At 38.5% G+C, this 16,553-nt stretch overlaps 1 protein-coding gene across 1 annotated transcript; it reads left to right on the top strand.

Annotated features, from left to right (window-relative positions):
- Positions 1 to 6,633: 6,633 nt before the first annotated feature.
- On the top strand, positions 6,634 to 16,484 carry LOC134540261 (4-aminobutyrate aminotransferase, mitochondrial). Its single transcript, XM_063382905.1, is given in 7 exon segments — positions 6,634 to 6,852; positions 8,948 to 9,089; positions 9,091 to 9,120; positions 10,670 to 10,807; positions 11,615 to 11,772; positions 12,441 to 12,709; positions 13,491 to 16,484. Coding segments are annotated over 7 exon segments (1,044 nt in total). The 5' UTR covers positions 6,634 to 6,667; the 3' UTR covers positions 13,613 to 16,484.
- The last annotated feature ends 69 nt before the right edge of the window (positions 16,485 to 16,553 follow it).

Genomic DNA, 16,553 nt, shown 5'->3' on the forward strand with positions numbered 1-16,553 from the left:
ATAAAATAAAACAAGGTATACCCGCACATGTGGTTTTTCCTTGTGATCTAGCGGCCGTCTGCGAGAGAAGTCGTTGCCTTATTTGACCGAGCCACTCAGGACACGTTTGCTTCCACACTGGATTATCGTGATTGGTGTTGTTATGAAATACGTGCACCTGAAAGAAACTCACCCAATCACAAAACACAGATGATGCTACAGTGTTTTAACTTTCAGCTAGTCCCGAAATCTTTTCGCGAAATATGTATGACCCTACTCATTGTTTCAAACATAAAGGATAGTGATAATTGATGGCAGGAGTGAATTTATTATAATATTAAAATATAAATTTAAAAAATGTAATATGGAAACCTAAACCCAGAGTGTTTTGGGGATTATTACTTAACCGACAGGGACAGTTTTTTTTCACCTCCCTGACATTCCGGGAACAGTATCGATGTTCCGGAAGGTTTGTTAATCAGAATTTCTTATCGTTTGCTTTCCTTTGACTCCCTCGGCCTTATAATTTGTGATGTAACGGCATCGTGAGTTTTTGCTTTGTGTGTGGAGAAGCAGCAACGTAATTGAATTTTTATTTTTCCTCCAGTGTTCAAGCCCTTAAGCACGGTGCACAGAACTTTGACGTCTCTGGTGGCAAGCGAACCCAGCGGGGCCGAGTGTGAAAAGCCAGATTCCGGGGCCGAAATCCAAGCAGCTTTTGGAAGAGCTCAGCGAAATCCAGGTACGACTAACAAGGCAAATATTATAAGCAGCAACTTTTGAATAAACTTTTGAAAAATTAGAAAAAAAATTGTTTTAAACTAATTTTTGTGACCAAGACAGATTGTCATGCTTTGCTTGGGTGCACAAACTGAAGTTAATAAATTTTTTCTTGAAAATAATTTTTGTGTGTCAATTGTCTTAGAAAAAAAAATGGTTTTAAACCAACAAGAAATTTTTGCAGTTAATAAGTTACTTCTCCTCAACAACCCCAGACTTTTGTTGGACGCAGCATTGACGAGGTTTGCAGGAGTTTTGGCTGTGACATTATCCGTCTTTCTTTCTCCTTGTCAAGGATTTTGGGGACGGAGACCAAGTCATCTTGAATTCAAGAGTTTTTATATCATATCAGTATTCTGTGACTTGCTGGTCACAGCAGTTATAGTGACTAATTTTTGCTTCAGAAATTTTAAGGAAAAAAAAATTACAGTGTTTTTTTATCTTTACAGCTGTATGTTCTTTGGAACAGAGTATTCAATGTTTGCTTGATTTCTTTGAAAGATCTACCAAGTCAGAAAGATTTAGAAATAAAACCTTGTTTCAAGTAAGAAGTTAAAAATGTCGTCAGTGTGGGAAAAAATACAAATTGTGATAAAATTATTTATAATTTTTTTTAGTTAATTACCGTTTTAAACTTACTTTATTAATTTAGTGATAGCAAAACTGTGCTTAAGTAGGTGGCGGGCATGTCTGTGAAGGTGAAATGCTTTGACGAACTGAGTTCGACGATCCACCGAGGGCTTCACACGTGTTGCATGAAAAAGAAGCTTCGGAACTAGCAACTGGCGGGGCGTGAGGACGGTGATTTTGCACCGGGCAAAGTGGCGGACGTATGCAGCGACATGGGCAGAGGTTTGCGGCGAATTTCGTGTTTACCGGGCTGCTCAGGACGTGACCTTTCATCTACAAATTTTGAAAGGAATCACAGCAGAATTTTTGTACTTCTTGATGAAATTTATTATTCTTGACGTTGTTTAAAACCTTTTACCTTAAATAACCCTTTCTTGGTATTCACTGTTAATGAGTTGTGCTGTAGTCTCATCCACAGCCACCTGTAAGTATGCTTCTGCTAAGTCCAACTTGGTAAACACATTTCCGTCAGCCTTGCGAACTGGTACTAAGGGTGTTGTCCTAGAATTGCAGAGTTTGTGGCAGCTCTCTACCCATTGCAATTTAAGGGCGACACCCATAGTACCAGTTTACAAGGCTGACGGATCAGTACGAATTTGTGGAGACTATAAATGTACTGTCAATGTGGTATGAAAGAAGAAAAATATCTACACACTACTACAACAGTACACAACACCCGCAAAAGTCCAAGTTGTGCGCTACTGTTCTCGCTTGTAACTTTGCAGGGTTGCATTTCGTGACTTATTTTCCTTGAAAAAATAAAAATGATTGTTTTAGCACTTCCTGCCACCTAATAAATTATTCCCCCTGCATTTTCCAAAGTTCCTGTGTGTATGTGCATGTACATACAGGCTACTGTGCACTCAAGCCCTTTTGTGAAATGCATACAGATGATGGAGCAGTGATATGTAGCAAAGTGATGTGAAGAGATGTGATATAGTGACCATGATTTTGAATATGTGAACTTCTTGTTCGTTGTATCCTGGTAATTGCCATGGTACATGTATCCATTGAACAAGTGCTCTTTTCTGACGGGTAACTTTTTTCAATTTTGTTTATTTAGACGGCTGAATAGTCTTACATCATTACTTGGAAAAGTAGATTAGCCTAGTTAAATAATTTTATTTAATGGAATAATAATGTTTAAAATGGCAGCTTAATACCTTTCATGAATCTGTAAATGTTAAAGTGCACTTGTTCATTTGCCATCATAATATATCATAATTCCTAATCTCCCAGAAATTCCCATTTGTTGTGGCTATGCAAAAAAAAAAAAGCACCTGTTTCTTGTGCAATAAAGATATAGACATCAATCTAAAGAGTGAAGCACCATTTCATAATCATAAATCAGAAATAGACTTTTTGCCATCTGAAGGCCTTATCAGCATTATGTAACCTTGTTTGTACTTGATATTTTTTTTTTTCCCCCTCGTTTCAGCAATCCGGCTCGGTGCAGCTGTTTGCGGACTACGACCGCTCGATCGGGAACTACTTGGTGGATGTCGACGGCAATGTCCTCTTGGATGTCTACACGCAGATCTCGTCCATGCCCCTGGGGTACAACCACCCGGACTTGCTCAAACTCCTCGACAACCCTTTCAACGTGGTGCGCAGTACTGTTCGTCCTACTGTCTTATAGTTGGCCTTCTGCTGATGCACGCTATTGGAGGAAACTTGCGTATCAGTTTTTATGAGGTGTTCAGCATCAAAGGAACAGGGGGAAACATGGAAAATTGTCAGTGAAGTTTGAATTTCTATGTAAAATAAAGGGAAAGGTCAGGGACACGAATGTGAGGTAGTGGAATTTTAATGAAATGGTTGGATAAATTCTCATCCTGTTTCTTTAATCCATCAACGTCAATCCTGTATTTTATAAAATAAGTGTAATGGAGCTTCGCCAAGAACTTTTGCTTTGCATAAAAAAAAAGCTAGTATTCGCACATGCAGAGTCCCAAGTGTCTTAAAAATACATATATATTTTTTTTTAACCAGAAACACTATTTCAAAAGTGAAAAGTTAATGCATAATGTTACAGATCAGTCTAAAACCCATTTTAACTTGCTAAGCAGGAAAATAACAAGTGGAACTTTGTAAAATGGGTTTATGTATTTTAAGCTGCATTTTGAGTTGTGTGCAGATATTGTTTTAATATTGATCGCTTGGCTTATGATGTTTTGATCTAGCTTTGGATGCTTCTCAAAGTCCACGTTTCTCGTCTGGTGCAACTATGGGATCTAGGGGTGGGTAAAGCTGGATGTTTCATTTCAAAATGAAATCATTTTGAAAATGGGCAAAAAAAATTTGGAAGTTGAATCAAGTTCAGAATCAGTTTTACCAGCTCATTAAACAGCTATACAAATAAGTACCGGTAATAAATGTTGCTATGAGATAATGTAATATATAAAATTATTTTGTAAATTTTTGCACAAAAAATCGTGGAACAAAGAAGAAAATTTTTCGTAACTTATGCATGCCTACAAACACACCAAAGATTTAAATTGTACTTTAGATTCAAAATAATTTTTTGTCTCCTTAGCACACATACCTTAACTATCTATAAATATCACTAACTAAAAATAAAATATATTTTTTTTCCTGAGGTGAACATATTAGTGACATGAAAAACGAGCTCTTATTATACTTACTGGTATAAAATTGTGTGCGAACACTCTAGAAAAAATTATTTTTTTCTTGGAAAATACAAGTTGAAGCATGTCAGTTAATATTTTATTACAACAGTGGTGAGGAAACCCAGGAAACGGTTGGAATCAATTTGCAACGAGGAAACAACTGAAAAAAAAAAACTTTTTAAGTTGTCCAGCCATTTTCACAAGTTCTGGTTATTAAAAGTAAAATTTTTCACTTACATCACAGCCACATAATTTGGCATTATTTCCGTGGTTTAGTTTTGAAAATTGTATTAAACAAGATCTCAAATTTAAGAAATGGCATTCTGTTCCTCATTGCACAACTGAGTCCATTTTATGCCCTTTCATGACAAATTGTGGCTGAAAATTAAAACAAGCTTTGCTCGGAACAATTTTTATTAAGAGTAGAATTTTGTCTTGCAAAGTCCTTCGAATTTCCTTTCTTTTTGCTGTGTCTTCTCCTGTTTCTTGGTAAGTTTGTATATGTTTTGTTTTTCTCTCTAATGGTCTCATATTACTCCCCTTAGGACAATAAGTTTTTACTCCTTGAACATGCAAGTTCAATTTGGAGTTACTATGTAATTAACTTTTCCAGAAATAACCGTGGGCTCAATTTTTTTATTAGTAGTTTCTTGAATAATGGATGTGCTAGTTGTAATAAACTGTTGTAATGTCATGTGTTTTGCCTGTGCTAGCACTATACACCAATATTTACTTATGGCAGTATCATTGATGGTTTTCCAGAAAACTATAATAAACCGACCGGCTTTGGGAGTGTTTCCAGGCGCAGACTGGCCGAAGAAATTGAAAACAGCAGATACCGTGTGAATCATCTTATGGTTAATATATGTTGTATAACTTACATGCTATCTGCAGATACAAGTTCATCTAAAAGTATCTATCTTTAAGTGTTTATCAGAATATTTTCATATTGCTGAGATATGTTCAAGTTGATAGCAGCAGAAGCAGCACTTGTATTAAATAATATTTTGCTTCTAATCTAAAGAAAAAGAAAAAAATTGAAGATTAAAGCATTAGAAATATAGGTATGAGTCTGTAATTAAAATTTACTGACCTCTGAAACAAAATTTATTCCATACTATCCTGTTGCTAATGTTTATCGTGATGTGGATAGAAATGTTTACTGGAGGGCTGTTTTAATTTTAGTTTTACTATCAGGAAATTAAAGAAAAATATATAATGTATAGTAAAAAAAATTGTAGCCGAGATGTATGGTGAATATTGGTATATGAAAGTTTCAAAACTGGACATGTCGCGAAAATAACGAAAACATCCCTAAATAAATAAATATTAATGGTGCTGGAAATCACGAAAATTTTAGTTCTGAACCTTATTGCTAACTTTTGTTTCGTAACCTTACCTCAGTTTGTAGTGTCTTATTAAATATAAAGTTTAAAACTGTCCACATTAAACATCTGTTAACTAACTACCCCTGAAAAAGTTCTCCATGTGTGGGTTCCATTTGCACCTCGAATTGAGTTTTTAAAAATTCAGTTTAGTTATTTTTAAATTTCATTTTTTTCAATGATTATCGACTATTGCCTAGTTGATGCTTTATTCACTTTTCAGTTTTCAATCCAGTCTTTCTGTAATTATCTTTGACATCATATTGACACAGTATTGGATAAATAAATATGAATTTGAAGGCTTTTAAAGACTGTTGAATCCAAAATTGCATCTTTGGTTAATATTTCTTTCCTGTAACCTTATTTCTAACAGTTTTTTCTAATAGTTCTAACAGGTGTTGCAGTTGTGTACCCACAAGGGAAGGAGGGGGGGGGGCATGTGTAGTGACCAGTGCGAGAGTGTTCTTCCTTCATACTCCTGCAGCGAAGCACGGATACCTCAGCTAGTTACATTTGTAGATCGTGGCCGTACGAGAAAAAATTCACAAGTCCGGGGTTTTATTTGGACAGAGTTTTTTTGGTTTGGCTGTTGGGCAGATAAGGGTTAACAATATTTTGTGCACATTCTAAATAGTTTTATTTAGATCATTAAACAAGTACCGTTACCATACATATGTGCAGGGCCGGTGCAAGGGTAAATTGGCGCCCTAGGCGAAAAACCTTTATGCCCCCCCCCCCCCCCCCCCCCCCCAGGGGCCGGACACCCCAAAAAAAATTTTTTCTTGCTTCAAAATACATCACATAAGCCTAAGATTTTGTCAACAATCAAATGTAAGCAGGCTTGTATTATTTTTACTTTTTTAGTTATTACAAATCATAAACAGGTCACCGTGGACTTTAAATAATTACTTATATCAATATAAACATTCCAAACTGTTACAAAAATCCATTTTCATCTAGTTTCAGTAATCGTTAAACATATTATACCAGCTGTTATGTGTCGTGCTGCGCCGCCCCCAGCTACTTGGCGCCCTGGGCGGTTGCCCAGTTCACCTATATGGACGTGCCGGCCCTGCATATGTGCCAACATTTTACACAAACATATAAATATAAAAAATTCATTTTTCTCATAACTTTGGTTCATGGACTTAAATTTTTCTCATACGTCCATGATGTGTGTAAAAAAAAAATACCTTGGATGTAGAAGTGTATTGGAAGCTCCCAGGCTGTGACTAATCTGGTGCACAGGTGGCCCCGCCGGGCATGAAGCAGGTGACCACCATGATGTGTGGTTCGTGCGCCAACGAGAACGCCTACAAGAGCATCTTCCTGTGGTACCGGCAGCGGGAGAGGGGCGCGGACGCGGGCTTCACTCCGGAGGAGATGGAGTCCTGCATGCTGAACCAGGCCCCGGGCTCCCCGCCCCTCTGCATGCTGTCCTTCAAAGGGTTGCCCCCCCCCCCTCCCACCCTCGCACAACGTTGCGGTCCCCTCCAGTGTTGGATTCCGGCAGCCAAACATTTTTTGAACGAAAAAATTGGCTCTCTGTAAAGTCGGTTCACGGACGATAGTTTAACGTGACGACGTCATAACGAAACATTGATGAAATGATTGCATACTTTTATGAATGAAATTGAATAATTTTTATTGAATTATCACCATTTTGTATGGATGCAAAGAAGGAGTGAAATGAAATCTGCCATTTAATTGATAAATTTACTTTTATTTGCACTCATTAATTCAAATATGTTTATTACTTTAACGAAGAGATTATTTTTAACTATAACTTTTATACATGTTTGCTATTTAACTTCTTCCAATCTGTGTTATTCTGTTAAGGATAGGATGATGATAGGAAAATTAGGAAAACGAATGGGAGTGTTTCAAGTTTAATGTGCCTCGAAAAAGTCAAATCGATGGTTGTTCCAATCGAGTGGAAGAGAGATAGATGCGGCGCAAGCGTACAATGAGTGTAACGGGACACAGTGTAACGGGACAATGTGCAATAACGGGACACTTTTTCGTGCGTGCAGCCGGCGTTCATTGATTTATTAGACGTCACGTCAAAAAAAAAAAGATTCAAAACAGGATATTAACTTCATTGTAACCTCAAACAGCGATGAGGGGAAAAAACTCAGTTGTCAACTAGAGATGGACGAGTTTGCAAATTTTGTGGCCGAGTTCAGTAACAATACCTTCGAGTTGAATAGTGTTCTTACTTGATAAATTTTTTAGTCGAGCCAACCTTTAAATTCAAGTCGAGCTCGAGTAATTGCAGAAATTTTTACAGAATAATTCTTTTATTATGTCACCGGTGTTTATCTTATTGTACCAGTAGCATCATTTAAAAGGTCATGTCTTGATCAAATGAGTCATTTGTGTCTATTACCTATTAATAATTTATTTTCAAAGCCATAGAATTTATTCCCATTGGAATATTGAAAACTGAGTACATTGAAGGCCTTTGACGTCAAGGTAAAAAGGGTGGTTTTGTCAGTTTAAAATGAGAAAATATTGTTTATGAAACGCACAATGTTTTTCTCGTTTAAAATTTTTTAAACTTAACAAAATCCCTAGATGGTAATTCTGAATGAGATTGTCTTTTGTAAAAAATAATCCAAAATAATTTTTTAAAACATTTTCAATTTTTTTTTTTTAGAGTTTTTATCAGTAATTCACCGATTGTTTATATTAGGTTTGCTGCATTGCAAATGTTTGAATGATCTGTTAGGTTAGGTTTTATAAAATACATAATAATAGTATGAACTGTAAGTTAGGTTAGATTAGCTACATTAAAAATTCTGTAAAATTATTTTAATGGTTAGTTACATTAGTCAGGTTAAATTAGTTACTTTTTAAATATGTACGGTATATACTTGTGTATAGCGCGCCCTTTTTTCCCTGAAGTAAAGGAAAAAAATCAAGGATGCGCGCTATACACGAAAAAAAAAAATGTTGACGGGTGGAAGCGGGGAGGAGGAGTGGTAGACGTTAACTGCCGGGTGATGGGTGACCCCACAGATACGCACAAGCAACAAGGCCTCTCTTTCACACTCTCACACACTCACACACACAAAACCTGGTCTCTCTTACACACACGCTCACACGAGTAAATACAGTATTTCACAGTATTCGTAACGTAGTTATCCCAGCCTTACCAACTATTTGACTTTTCTGTATCGAACCTAACCACTCATTAAAATGGAGAACTGCTAGTAAACTACTTTAAGTAACACAACATCCTGTCTGAGAAATACTCAAAAAACATGTCTGGAATTAAATTTAATATTTAATGGCTCTTCTTTGTGTTTTATCTCCCTCGACATCATAATAATATAGGTCGTTACTTTTAAATAAATGATTGAAACACAAGAAAGAAATTGTTGTAAATTGGTTGTAAAAATTGTTTTAGTTCATGAGCAAGCATTCTTTCTTGAAATTACTTTTGGGTTTCAACTGTCTTATAAAAATGGTTTTAAACCATCAAGAAGTTTTTTGCAAAGCTAAGTACATATTATTTCATAACAGCTCAATAATTTCCAGGGGCTTTTCACGGGCGCACAATGGAGTGTTATCCACGACGCGCTCCAAATACTTGCACAAGATCGATGTTCCAGCGTTTGATTGGCCCGTGGCCTCCTTCCCAGCATACAAGTATCCTCTAGAAGAGAATAAACGAGAGAACCGAAGCTCAAGACAAGAAATGTTTGGCAGAGGTAATTTTTTCTTTTGCTATTATTACTAAGGCATTGAAGCGATACATAATTTATGTGCCTTTAATTTGGACACAAATGAGTTAAATTTGAATAAGAATAAGCAACTCGTCCGAGGTGAATCTCAGTCACATGTGATCAACACAATCTAAGCGTTGAAGATCCACAAACTTATGGTAATCTGAGCGCAGCCGTGAATGCCAGTGTGCAGCTGGTAAGATTGACCGAGTCTTAACAACATTGCTGTCGCTGGGTTTGGGATTAATTAATTTAGTTAACAGAACAATTTTTTCCTTGAAGTAAAGGATGGTCGTATGAACACCGGAGGCTTTGATCCTCCCCTCTTTACCTTTGGGGGTGGAAGAGGGAGTGTCAAGCAGTGCTTAGATACCTCGGGAGTATGTCAAAATGAACGTACAAAGAGATTTTTTGGGGGGCTTTGGCCACCTCCCACCTCCACCTGACATTTGACCTAAGCTTATGGTTTAAAAAAAATGTACATAAGGTATATAAGCCATGTGCCCTAATGTGCCCAATCATTAAAAAATAAACTTAAGATCTCTTTTTCTGACATCAAGAACATATCCCTGTACCAAAAAATAACCCTCTGGTTAAGCTATCTTCTCCGAAGGAGGGGGGGGGGGGGGGGTCAGAGAAGGCATGTGTGAATTGGGGGGTGGGGGGGGGTGGCGGGGGGGGGGGGTGGGATGCGGGGGGACGGAGTAAGAGATGGTAGATGTGTTTAATGCCTGGATGTTAACATCATACCTGCCGTTTTGTTTTGACAGCCCTTGGATAGTTTGGGTTTGTAAGTATTCTATAATCATTCTTTGACCCCTTGTTGTAATGGGTCCGATGTTTTTACACCTTCAGAGTTAAACTCTGGAAGGGAAGGGGAATTAGGTAGGGGGTAGGTCAAGATCGTATTGGGCGGTTTCTGGATCTTTGCACGTATTGGTTAAGTTTTGCCTTAGTCTGGGGAGTCATAAGAATTAGTACTCAGATACATACTACTCTAATGCCGGTTCAATTCCTTAAAATTCCTATTTATTGTCCTGACGTGGATCTGCATTTTATACCTTCTGTTGCTGGATGCTCCTACTCTCTTCAGTTTCAAACCAGAGATGCCCAGCGAATGTGATCCAAGTACAGTACATCCTCGCTTATCGGGTGTGCAACCCACTGTAATTGTTTTACGTGACACACTACCGTTAAAGTATTTCTTGAGCGTGTCTCTGCAACTATCATTTCTCTACTGGCGCTCTTACTACTAACATAACCCCGCTCTCTTCTGATGTTTCTGCACAGGTCCAAGTGACCTCTTATCACCTACACTTGAGGTCAGCGTAAGCTGCCAGTTAGCACGATTCTTCCACAAGGAGGCGAACTGCTGAATTATTAAGTTCCATTACAAGTGTTTATATTGTATAACATTTAAATTTTAACATTTTACAGCATGTAGCAGCAACTGATATTTCTTATTTACTGTACGTACGTAATATATTTAATCCTGTAACAATTGAACTGTTGATGTAAAGATAACTGTGCGAAGGTTGAAGAATTGATTGAGTCTCAGAAGAAGAAAGGGGTTCCTGTTGCTGGCATCGTGGTGGAACCCATCCAGGCGGAAGGCGGCGACAACGAAGCGTCTCCTGAATTCTTCCAGCAGTTGCAGCGCATAGCAAAAAAGGTAAAATAATTTGCTGCGATTTATGTTAGTGCACTGCGACCGTAGCTCCGTTACCTTAAAACCAGTTAGTAGAGCTGGGCCGACATCATTTCTGATTGATTAATTGGCTGATATTGTCATTTTACCACTTGTCGCGATTGGAATTATGCTAGCTGACATTTCACAGTAATCAGCTACCTTAGTTACCAGCAGAAGGTTTGCCCCTGTGTATGGTTAGCATCTCTAGTTTTGGAGATACAATTCTAACATTTTTACCATAAGGGTCACCCTCGAATATAGTCACACCTTATATCTGTCTTCATTAGAGTTTCATATAAGATACAAGTGAGGACTTTATATTCTGCATCTCAGCTATCTGTGTGTAAGAAATAAAGTATGAAGGCAAGAAACTAACTTGCTTTATGGTGTTTTACTGCTCGCTTATCTGCTAGATTGGCATCAAGCGATCAGTATCTGCATGTTCGGCAAATGTAGAACAGACATTTTTTGTGTGTGCAAAATTTTTTAAAACGATAAGAAATTTTTTTACGGTAAGACACAACACTAGAATAGATACTTCCCGCAAGAACTTTTAAGTTATCTTGGGCTGGTAGCAAAACTCCCAACATTTGAGCTACTCAGTTAAATTCTCCTCTTCAATTGCAATATGTTTTAAGTTTTGGAAAGTTTAAGTTTAAGTTGTAAAATTTGAGTTTTTTTTGTATGTTTTTGCTAATGAATAGGATCACAGTTGTAGTATATAGTACTAGTTAAAGTATTATTCTCGCCTAAGCTTGGGAGTTAATTTCTGTTTTACGACATTGGCAGAACCAAGTGGCCCTGCTGATTGACGAGGTGCAGACGGGTGGCGGGCCGACCGGCAAGATGTGGTGCCACGAACATTTCAACTTGGACTCCCCGCCGGACATCGTCACGTTCTCCAAGAAGATGCAGCTGGGGGGCTACTATCTCAGCCCTGACTTCCAGTGAGCTTTTCTTTCTCATACGTATCTATATATGAAGTTTCACAAGTGTACCTATTGTGAGATCAGCAATGTTTCTCAGTTTTAAAACGTTACTTCTACAATTTGATTATTGTTTGTAGATACTTTCAAAGTTTTTCGTGTATTCCAAGGAGCCGGGGGGGGGGGGGAGAATAGAGAATGTTTTGCTTGCAGAAAATGGGTTTTCCGGGATCTCTGTTCTAATTGAAATCTCCATCAAGAATATTTTGGTCATTTACTTGCTTACAGTTAACGGCCACAGTGATGTTTATACAGTATTTTTTACAGCCTTAAGATTTTTATTTAACGTTGTGAAGTTAGAGCACGCCAAACCATTTCAATCAATAATTCATGTAACAAAAAACCTTTCTTCAACTTTAAATAGAAAAACTAAATCTGTGACGCAAACGCAAGCCACTTGAATATGTGAATAAAAAGTTGTTCATCAAGTAACGAGGAAGGGGCCCGACTTATTTGCCTCCAGGCCCTCAGTTAATAATTGATTTTGAGTGTTGCACCTCGAGGATTGCTAGGACACGTGGCGGTGCGGTGCGCAGGCCGCGGCTGCCGTACAGGGTGTTCTTGCCTCCAGGCCCTCGGCTAGGAGTGGATCGTGAGTGTTGCACCTGAGGACACGTGGCGGTGCGCAGGCCGCAGCTGCCGTACAGGGTGTTCAACACGTGGATGGGCGAGCCCGCCAAGCTGCTGCTGCTGCAAGGGGTGGTGTCGGTGGTGAAGCGCGACGGCCTGCTGGCCCTGGTCCGCTCCTCGGGCGAGCGGCTCCGCGCCGGCCTGCTGCGGCTGGAGCGGGAGTTCCCCCACCTGCTGGGCTCCACGCGCGGCCGGGGCACCTTCCTGGCCGTCTCCTGCCCCTCCGCCGCCCTGCGGGACGACCTCGTCTCCCGGCTCAGGCAGAGAGGTGCGTGCGCTCCGCAGTCTGGGAACCACTCCAGTTCCTTCGAGAACCTGCCTGATAAAAAAAATTGGTTGTCTGTAAAGTCGGTTTACGGACGATAGTTTAACGTGACGACGTCATGACAAAACATTGGTGAAATGATTGCATGCTTTCATGAATAAAATTGAATCATTTTCATTTCAATAATAAAAGAATAAATACTTGAAATTATTCACTAGTAATCAGATTTTAAAAATGCAAGAATAATTAACCTTTATGGCCGAAATTGTTGTTGTAATAAACAATGAAATACCTCATTAACTTTTCACTTCACTTTATAAACAGTCGACGAAACAGTTCACACGTGTAGGTCTAAGTTGTGTTCAGATACACCTCAGTAGGTCTTCTCCTCGGACGCATAGGCCAATCGAGTGGAAGAGAGATAGATGCGGCGCAAGCGTACAATGAGCGTAACGGGACACAGCGTAACGGAACAATGAGCGTAACGGGACACATCGTAACGGAACAATGAGTGTAACGGGAAACAGTGTAACGGAACAATGAGTGTAACGGGACACAGCGTAACGGAACAATGAGCGTAATGGGACACAGCGTAACGGAACAATGCTTTTCGTAAACGGTCACCACTCGGATATCTGGATCGGTTTTCAAAGAGTGACGTTTTTCTGAAGCTCTTTACACTGTATGTGTGCGTCCCGGTAAGCGGGACCTTTAATTAACTAAACGCCGTTGAGTATCCCGTCCGTTCTTGTCGAGACAGATGTTTTGTTGTTGGTGTTGGCAGGAGTGCAGACGGGGGGCTGCGGGGAGCTGTCCATCAGGCTCCGCCCCGCGCTCATCTTCCAGGAACATCACGCGGAAATCTTCCTGGACATCTTCCGCCAGGTCCTGGCAGCCACGAAGTGATGTCGAGTGGTTCGCCGTCGGCTGTCATTCCAGGGCAACGTTAGAAGGCAACCCACACCCATATGTATAATCTTTGTTGTTAAGTTGAGTGTTTATTTGTTCAAGGCATTTTCTTACCGGGTGCAGCTGTTTTTACCTTAAGTGTGTTCATTGAGGCCAGTTAATTTTGTTGAGAGAGAGAGAAAAATTGGAAGGATTTAAAATGTCAACTGTGTGCCATTGTCTCTTTTACTGCCAGGATGATATTATGCAACGTTTCAGTTGTAGAATTTGTTGTTCGTAATTTTTTATTGCTTCTTATTACTGAAATGATTTACCAAAGAATTATTTGTTCTGGTTTTGCTGTTTGAAGTGAAAGAATTCGCACTTGCCATCGCTTTTTTAAGGTTCTGCAGGTACAGAAAATATAAGAGGGGACCTAAGGATTACAAGTACAAAACAGGTAAGTGTTTAAAATTAAAATTGTATTTTGGATGTGAGAAAGATTATTTTTTTTTAATTTGCAACAGCTCTGAGTGCATATTTTGTTTGGTATTTGCCATTTCACAGGTGCATGAATGTGCACATAATTAATTTGTACATGCACTGTAAGTTGATAGCGTGGCACTTTCTTTTCATGAGTTTATATTTGTACACTGCTTTTGAGCAGGGATAATGTTAGGAAGAACACTTGTTCTTGTTTGTGTATTTACAATGTTTATATTAACATTTATTATTGATAGTGGAGAGCTATCATAGTTTTTATGGTAACAAAAAAAAATGTTTGGGTAAAGGTAGGCCAGACGGACACCCTAAGGATATACTGTCAAAATTCTCCCACATGGTTTACTGAAACTTCACATAAAAATGCAGTCTCCTTTAAAAATATAATGGTATGCTTGTCTGGAAAGAAATGTTTGCCACTGAAATGTATGACAAAAAAATAAACAATTATCATTGCCTTTGGGGCATATGGATACATTAGACCTAATTTTTGAAGTTACTCCGACAAACACGCATGAAATTAAAAATATGGCTCCGTTCCATTATGAAAGCACTAAACATGAAACCAGATAATAGTGATAATACACTGCAGGCGTTGCACCCAATCTTCCATCTGTTTGGAGATATGTATGACATTCATCTTTCATGTACTGCTTCCTATATTTGGTAGGCCTACTTGATGTCTTCCTCACGTTTCTCATGGGTCTTTTTGCAAGAATTGGGCTCAACTCCTCAAAACTGTTTCTTCGGGTTTTTTTTGCGATGACTTGGCTGTAGACGTTGATGGCACTGGTGAAACAGATGCCGATTGCTGGTTTGGTAACACCAGCTCTGCCTTGACTTGTACTTCCACTAACACTGCATTGATTGGTACACGTAAGATGTCAGGCTATGGATCATTCCAGGTGAGAATACATGTTCACGGAGACAGTTTGGATTGAAGGGGGAAAATTCCACTGGTCTTGAATCCATTCACACTATTTTGTGGGAGCGTACATGTTAACGTTAAGAAACCAGTTGGTGTGAGCCAACTAAGAGGTAAAAATAAATATAATTTACTTAAGGCGTGTCCGAAACAGCCAAAATTTTAATATTTAGGGTTTATTATTGTTTTATTTCTTAGGATTAGTGGATTAGAACATCTCATCAATTTATATAGCAGTATCCGCCCAGCTCCATAAATGAAGACCATAACTGTGTCTGTTTGTCCCCAAACGTACTTCCTGCAACACTTTGTTCTCACGAATTCCAACAGATAGGAGTATTCCTTTTTGTGCTCAAGTGCGTAGCCTAGCAACCAGGAACCTGCCGTAAACACGGCAAAAATTCTCACACTTGTATTACGCAAGTAAATCCTTATCTTATAACTTTATGTTACTATGCGATAGTATTAAAATACAATTTTCTATCCTGCAGTCGAGCCAGAAGTTGTGTTGTAAATTTTACTTCCAGGGTGGGTTTTGGAGCAAACTTGTGATAAATACACATTTGCACTGTACTTTCAGGACAATCAGATATATCATTACTACCACCTCTAATTACATAAATATATCTAAAAAAAAAAATCTTTCGACCTGTCCGTTTGCCCCCATGTCTGTGTGGCCTGCCCTTACCCTAATGTTGTTGGGGACTGTAGATTCTTTGAATGATATATACAACAACAAAAAGTGCCAAAGTTGGTGATTATGTGTTGATTTTAATTTACATTAGTGGTTTTTATATAGATAAAATATATTTTATTATATTAATCTGTTGTATTAAGTAGGACTGTAGTATGTAAACAACTGAAGAGAAAAGTAGGACTGCAAGTATAATTTTTACTCCATATTCTCATTGTCATTAGATTTGAGTTGTCAGGGTGGCTTTGACACCACTGATCTCAGTTTAGGTTCATGAATGTTATCATTTTGCACCCACTGGATGTTTTTATTAGAAAAAGCCTCTTGAAAGTAGCTGTGTAGCATGTGCTACTAAAAGATTTCTTTCATATGCTATTATCAGTTTATTTGGAACTTGATGGATTGTTATTTTTAACAAGCACTAAAAGGTGTGTGGCCTTCTGCCACACGTTTTTGTTTACCTCGTAACAGTCGTAACCCATGAAAAATTCAGGCAGCTTACCTTTAACTTTATGTGTTGTATTTGACAGGGGCTAAAAATATTCCTGCGTTAAGTACAAAAAAGTCTGTCATATAAAGGTGTAGTAGTGTTAAGCTCAAAATAGCATGCATGATGCAGCTAAGCTGACCGCTCTTAAGTCTTCCATATTGTGATAACACAATTCCATGTCTTCCATATGATGTGTTCAAAAACTCGTGCTTATTTTATTGTGTGACTTGTTAAAGTGAAACATTACTGAAAACTGAAATATATATATTTCATATTGTTACATGCTTGTTCTTTCCTGATCTATCTCATCACCAGTGTATGTTTTTATTAAGACAGTGTACTTACAAGA

The sequence above is a fragment of the Bacillus rossius genome, chromosome 16 (assembly GCF_032445375.1).
Source record: "Bacillus rossius redtenbacheri isolate Brsri chromosome 16, Brsri_v3, whole genome shotgun sequence".
Taxonomy (NCBI): Eukaryota; Metazoa; Arthropoda; class Insecta; order Phasmatodea; family Bacillidae; genus Bacillus; species Bacillus rossius.